Raw genomic sequence first — 7,001 nt, 5'->3', positions numbered from 1 at the left:
CTGCAGATAATTTCGCTATATCTGAAACATATCACCTGCAAGGGGACTATTTAACATGCCAGCAACATACGACCCTGCAACTAACTGCTGGCTTGCCACTGAAGCTAAGCAGTGTCGGTCCTGTTCGGTCCCTGGATGTGAGACCAGATGCTGCTGATAGTGGTGTTGGAGGGCCAGTAGGAGGCATTCTTACCTCTGGTGTAAAAACATATCCCAGGGCTGGGATTGGGGACATTGCCCTRTGTAGGGTCTCATCGTTTGGATGAGATGTTAAGCGGGCGTCCTGACTCTCTGTGGTCACTAAAAGATCCAATGGTACTTATTTTAAGAGCAGGAATGTTAACCCCYGTGTCCTGGCTAAATTCCCAATCTGGCCCTCACACCATCATGGCCACCCAATCATCCCCAGCTTCCAATTGGCTCATTCATCCCCCCTCCTCTCCCCTGTAACTATTCCCAGGGCCATTACTGTAAATGAGAATGTGTTCTCAGTCAACTTTACTGGAAAAATGGAAACTGGGCTCGGGATGAGGAATGAACAAGTGGATAGCTTTATGAGTGACAGACAGAAGTGACTGGATCTCTTAATCCAAGCAGCCAAATGCACAGTTGTCAACCGGACAAGATGGTGGTCATTACATCTGCTAGCCTGGGGCAGATCTCAAGGTGATAACAGTATGATTACAGCGGGCGAGGATAGCAGTTAGTGGCACATATAACAGCAAGAGCAGCACAGCTCTAGCCTGTAAATATACAGAGACGATGTAGAGTTCGGGAAAGTTATGTAACACTTGACTGAGGCTGCGACTGTAAATAGAGTTAGAGAATATTGGCTAATTTTAGAGTGACATCCCCCCCCCAGAGCAGCCTTAGTGAGCTGCCTGAGTGAGATATTGTCCAGAGAGCTTCTCCTGTGTTGTTACTAGAGGAGATCCAACTCTGAATGGGGCTCAGTTTCGCACGGGTTGGTTTAAGAGATAAGCACCTAGATAGATATCAGATCAAAGTTAATTGATCATGTGCACAGGGTGTAAACGGTACAGTGAAATGCTTACMTGCAAGCTCACCTCAACAGTGCATATACTGTACATTGCTTTCCATATTACTGCATATAAATGAAAATTAGGCAGTCTGTGCTGGAATGGAACAGGGCACCAGAAGCTATCAATCTCATTCTTTCTTCTGTCTCAATTCATCTTATCCCTCTCTTTTCTCTCTTTGCAGTGCCAAGCTGAAGAACCACAAGGAGGTGTGTATCAACCCCGAGACCAAGTGGCTGCAGCAGTACCTGAAGAACGCCCTCAACAAGTAAGGGACCCTTTTAGAGAATCTACAACCTTAAAACACATTCATGTCTACACAGAAACATGGTATCATTCTCCTCAGAAAATGAKATTTTCTCTATTCTCCACTTCATCGGGACGTACAGTACAGTAGTAAAGTAGAACACTCTCAGGGACGAATCGGAACTTGATCTGCATGTGTGCATAACTTTTCATGCACGTCTGCCAGTGACATTCATAGGCTATATGATTTAGGGGAAAGTCAAGGTTATGCGTGCAGAAATMAAATGATAAGGATTGGGCTCTAAGCCTGGATTGCGCTACAAAAAAAGTTCTACATTTTTATTTAACTAAATCAGATGGACTGGGCATATTCAGGATAGCCTGAACACAGATGCAACARAACATCTATGGGTAGCACTTCAGTTTACGGTGCTGAAATAAGAGTTTAATGTCCGGAAAGTACCAGGAAACAACAGCAAAGTAAGTCGGAAACAACCAGGTAAGAACACGGTAATTACTCATTAATAGTTKGTTTGTAGCTGCTAAATATTGATATAAAGAGTGATGAATCAATTTGTGTTTGTCACATGCGGCGAATACAACAGGTGTAGACCTTACCGTGAAATGCTAACTTACAAGTCGTTAACCAACAATGCAGCTAAGAAAAATAAGAGTTAAGAAAATATAAACTAAATAAACCAAAGTAAAAAAATTAAAAGTTACACAACAAATAACAATAATGAGGCTATATCCCGGGGGTACCGGTACCGAGTCAATGTGTGGGGGTACAGGTTAGTCAAGGTAATTGAGATAATATGTACATGTACAGTGCATTCAGAAAGTATTCAGGCCCCTTGTCTTTTTCCACATTTTGTTACGTTAGAGCCTTATTCTAAAATGTATTAAATCTTACACCTCATGAGTCTACACACAATAGCCCATAATGACAAAGCAAAACAGATTTTTAGAAATGTTTTCAAATGTATAAAAAACCCACTGTAAATAATCCATTTACATAAGTATTCAGACCCTTTACTCAGTACTTTGTTGAAGCACCTTTGGCTGCAATTATAGCCTCAAGTCTTCTTGGGTATGAAGCTACAACCTTGGCACACATGTATTTGGGCAGTTTCTCCCGTTCTTCTCTGCAGAGTCTCTCAAGCTCTGTCAGTTCGGATAGGGAGCGTCGCTGCACAGGTATTTTCAGGTCTCTCCAGAGATGTTCGATCGGATTCAAGTCCGGGCTCTGGCTGGGCCACTCAAGGCCCTGCCAAGGTTTAACTGTTCACCAGTCTTATGGCTTGGGGGTAGAAGCTGTTAAGGAACCTTTTGGAGCTAGACTTGGCGCTCRGGTACTGCTTGCCATGTGGTAACAGAGAGAACAGTCTATAACTAGGGTGGCTGGAGTCTGACAATTTTTATGGCCTTCCTCTGACACCGCCAGGTTAGAGGTCCTGGATGGCAGGAAGCTTGGCCCCAGTGATGTACTGGGCCATACGCGCCTTGTGGTCTGCTGCCGAGCAGTTGCCATACCAGGCGGTGATGCAACCGGTCAGGATGCTCTCGATGGTGCAGCTGTAGAACGTTTTGAGGATCTGAGGACCCATGCCAAATCATTTTCAGTCTCTTGAGGGGGAATAGGKATTGTCGTGCCCTCTTCACGACTGTCTTGGTGTGTATGGACCATGATAGTGTCGTGACATGACTACCATTAATGTGATGACGGCTATTTTATCAAATCAATTAACTATGTTGAATTAATACGTGATTAAATGAATCATGTAACAATGAACTCATTAGTAACTTGGGGCACCATGGAAAAAGTTTGTTTTATGAGTTACTGTTTCCRGAATTAACTCAAGAATATATCAGAATATATCATTATCATACCAGTCATCCATTAATCATTATTTTCTCATATCAGTCTCATTCTAACATTGCATAATTCTTGGATATTTGCAGGAGCCCTAGTCTAAATAATGATTTAGCGATACACAAACTGYCTTAATTATTTATTTACTAACTAAATAATCACACAGACATACATAAACAGTATAGGTTGAATTGATTTCTAACATAATGCAATGAAAAGTCCCTAGTGGACTAACTCGATATGACGYCTTGTTACACAGTGAAAGGGGTGGGGAAAGAAAGAGTGGGAGAGACAGAGAGGGGACCCATCYTACATACAGTTGGAAAAATATGCTCATGGGAATGTGAATACATTTCACATGAATGACTGCTCATTTGAAAATAATTGCAATGTATATATTTATGCTTGTATGTTTTTGTCGTCGCTCTCTGTTGAAATCGCCCGGGCCGTCTATGGGGAGTCGTTCGACAGAAGTCTCTGGTTTGTCCACCAGAGGTAACAATGTKTTTTGTAGTTGTAGTAGGCTTCTTTGTCTCTGAGTGTTCGTTAGACTGGATCCTTCAGATATACACACGTGGTCTTTGGGTCGAGTTTACTAGACGAAGAGTTCTTAACCTTTCTAGCCCCGGGGTTCCGCTAGCGGAACACCCACAACATTCCACTGAAAAGGCAGCGCTTGAAATTCAAAAAATATTTTTTTRGAAATATTTAACTTTCACACATTAACAAGTCCAATACAGCAAATGAAAGATAAACATCTTGTTAATCTACCCATGGTGTCCGATTTCAAAAATGATTTACAGTGAAAGCACAGCATATGATTATGTTAGGTCAGAGCCAAGTCAAAAACACACACAGCCATTTTTTCAGCCAACAATAGGAGTTAGAAAAAGCAGAAATATAGTTAAAATGAAACACTAACCTTCGATTATCTTCATCAGATGACAGTCATAGGACATCATGTTATACATGTATTGTGTGTTTTGTTCGATAATGTGCATATATATATTAAAACAAATCTCAGTTTACATTGGCGCGTTACGTGCAGTAATGTTTTGATTCCAAAACATCCAGGGATTTTGCAGAAATACTCCTAATAAACATTGATTAAAGATGCAAGTGTTATTCACAAAATTAAAGATAAACTTATCCTCTATGCAACCGCTGTGTCAGATTTCAAAATAAACTTTACGGAAAAATAATTATCTGAGAACGGCGCTCAGAGCACAATCCAGCCAAAGAAATAGTCGCCATTTTGGCGTCAACAGAAGCTACAAAAACACTATAAATATGCACTTACCTTCGAATAACTTCATCAGAAGGCACTCCCAGGATTCCCAGTTCGACAGAAATGACTGAAAAGTTCCATAAAGCCCATCATTAAGCCACTTGTTGTTAGCATGTTCAGCCCACGAATCCATTTTCATGACGCACGAGCAATCCCTCCAGACAAAAACTCAAAAAGTTCKGTTTACAGGTCYTAGAAARAGGTCAAATMATGTTTGCAATCCATATTTAGTATGTGTTTTACATTAATCATCAATAAGGATCCAACCGGAGAATTTCATTGTCTGAAGAAAGAGCATTGGAACGAGAGCACTCTCTCTCTCGCTCGCGCGCAAAACGAGACTGAGATTTCTGACGACCACTCACTAAAATAGCTCCTATGAGCCCCTCCTTTATAGTAGAATCATAAGACTAAAATCTAAAGATGGTGACATCTAGTGGAAGCCCTAGGAAGTGTTTGCTTTTCCATAACTAGAATGGGTATCATTTGGCACTGTTTTGAAAATCGAGTTCTCACTTCCTGTGTGGAAGTCTTCTCAGGTTTTTGTCTGCCAAATGAGTTCTGTTCTACTTACAGACATAATTCAAACAGTTTTAGAAACTTCAGAGTGTTTTCTATACAATAGTAATAATAATATGCATGTATTACCTTCTGGGGCAGAGTAGGAGGAAATTCCATTTGGGTACGCAATTCGTTCAAAGTGGAAACACTGCCCCCTGTCCATAACTTATACAGCTGCAGACTGAATGTTCAGATGTAGTCTTTATCTTCTTCACTCGCGTGGAGAGTTTCTAAACATTTCGTAACGTTCAGCTCACGCTGTCGGTCACGCTGGTCTATATTTAAATTGCAACCATTTCAACGTTTTCAGCTCGRGCTGCACGTATCCTGGTCTTGTAGTTTTAAACCATTTCAACATGTAGCAACCGCTCCATGCTTTCTGGTCTGTATGTCAATTCTTCAGTCCTTTTAAGCACTCACCTTGGAGGGTGGTTCCATCATGTTGCCACAATGTTGCCAAATGTCCCAAAACCATTACAGTGTAAGAATTGTGAAGGATTTGGCCATGTTTCAAGTGTGTGCAGATGGACAGTTTAGTTTAGTTTATTTATTTATTTTGGTCGTTTGGTCGTTTTTTGCTAGTTTGTTCCATTTTTGGGAATCCTGTTTCCATCCCGCACAGTAGTTGGTGGGTTGCACATTAAATTGTGCGATCGCCAATATACCATAGAAGAAGAAGAAACGTCTTGAGAAGAATAAACATTAACATCGTGAAATGTGAGTATTATGTTTATTTATTCAACAAATTACGTTAAAATGTTCATCAACATACTTTCATATGAAGGTTAAATTCAATTATTAGGACATAACGCAGAATCAGGTCTCTAGCCAAGCTAGCTACCAGGTGATCTTGTCGTTTTTTACGCTATGAACAACTAATTGTATATTCAGGAATGTGTCAATGATGTAGGAATGCACAGTTTTAAAATTCTTAATTGGTGATCTTGCTAGCCAGCTAATGACAAATCAAATTTTTCAAACTGTTTTCATTCAGGGACGAAAGAGGACAATGCATTGGCAGGCCAAACTCTTTCCCGACTGGTTTGAAGGTAAGAAATTGGAACATTATCTGATAAAAATAAGCAAGAAATGCTTTTAGCTGTGTTCTGCTTACTTGCTAGCTAGCCAAATCATTTGTCGTGCGTTGTTTGATTGATGTTGTTGTTTTCTAGTCAATGATCATGCTGTCACGTGTCTGTTGATCACGTGTCTGTTTACTTCCTCTTGTCAGTTTCCTCCCTCTGTCTCGTGTTCCACCTTTGGGGTTAAAGGCAATGTTKCAAGTTAAATAAAAGGCTAATTGTAATCACACTGTTCAGACTTTGATCCGTACAAATGATCAATTAACGCACAGGCTATGTTATGATCATGGTTCAAAATAATCTAAATAATGAATGGTAAACCAAGTTGTAGGCTATATGGGCTATCTAAGGTATGGCATTGTTATGAAGAATATGTTTTGAAGTATGAAATTAGGGGTTAACAAGTCAGGGTAACAAGCCCCAGCTGAGACTGGTCAGGTAGCCTAACAAGGGTTTGGCTGCTCTCTYCAAACACGGTCCCCTTTTCTATATGTACATGAACACTACCCCACTCTCTGTCTCTGTTCCCGTGTATCTATATTAACCCTGTCTTCTCTGCATCATGGTTCCAGTCTATCTACAGGTGACCAGGTGGACCMCTTCACCAAGCAGGCCTTCGCTGCAGTCTTACGTCACCAGCAGAACCCAAAGGTCTATGATGAGGTACTTTAMGTATGGACAAAGCACTGGGTATTCAATGATTGGGTCATTACTTTATCATTACTGTATGAAGAATGTGTTGCACATGAATAGAATCATAGTAAGTATTATTAAAACATATGAATCTCTAATATATTATAACAGAGTGTATTTTCCCCCCCTCAGATTAAGATCGTGCTTCCAACCTGCCGCCTCGATACCTCAGCATCCATGAGGGCATCATCAAGGGAAGGGTAGGAGAGGGGAAGATA

At 40.8% G+C, this 7,001-nt stretch overlaps 1 protein-coding gene and 1 long non-coding RNA gene across 3 annotated transcripts in view; both read left to right on the top strand.

Moving 5' to 3' along the window:
* The window catches only part of LOC112080896 (stromal cell-derived factor 1), a 31,991-nt gene that overhangs the window by 12,109 nt on the left and 12,881 nt on the right, over window positions 1–7,001 (top strand). The window contains exon 3 of the mRNA XM_024146828.2: window positions 1,225–1,308. Coding sequence (XP_024002596.1) covers window positions 1,225–1,308 — 84 coding nt within the window. The remainder of the gene's footprint in view (window positions 1–1,224; window positions 1,309–7,001) is intronic.
* On the top strand, window positions 1,315–6,962 carry LOC112080898 (uncharacterized). Of its 2 annotated transcripts, XR_002896259.2 has the most exons (4): window positions 1,315–5,725; window positions 6,003–6,057; window positions 6,663–6,753; window positions 6,916–6,962. It is a non-coding gene; the product is annotated as an uncharacterized lncRNA (long non-coding RNA). The 2 variants fall into 2 exon arrangements; XR_002896258.2 differs by having other exon boundaries at window positions 1,315–6,057.

The sequence above is a fragment of the Salvelinus sp. IW2-2015 genome, unplaced genomic scaffold, assembly GCF_002910315.2.
Source record: "Salvelinus sp. IW2-2015 unplaced genomic scaffold, ASM291031v2 Un_scaffold16571, whole genome shotgun sequence".
Taxonomy (NCBI): Eukaryota; Metazoa; Chordata; class Actinopteri; order Salmoniformes; family Salmonidae; genus Salvelinus; species Salvelinus sp. IW2-2015.
Note: the sequence above shows the minus strand (reverse complement) of the source record. Positions and strands in the feature narration are given on the sequence as shown.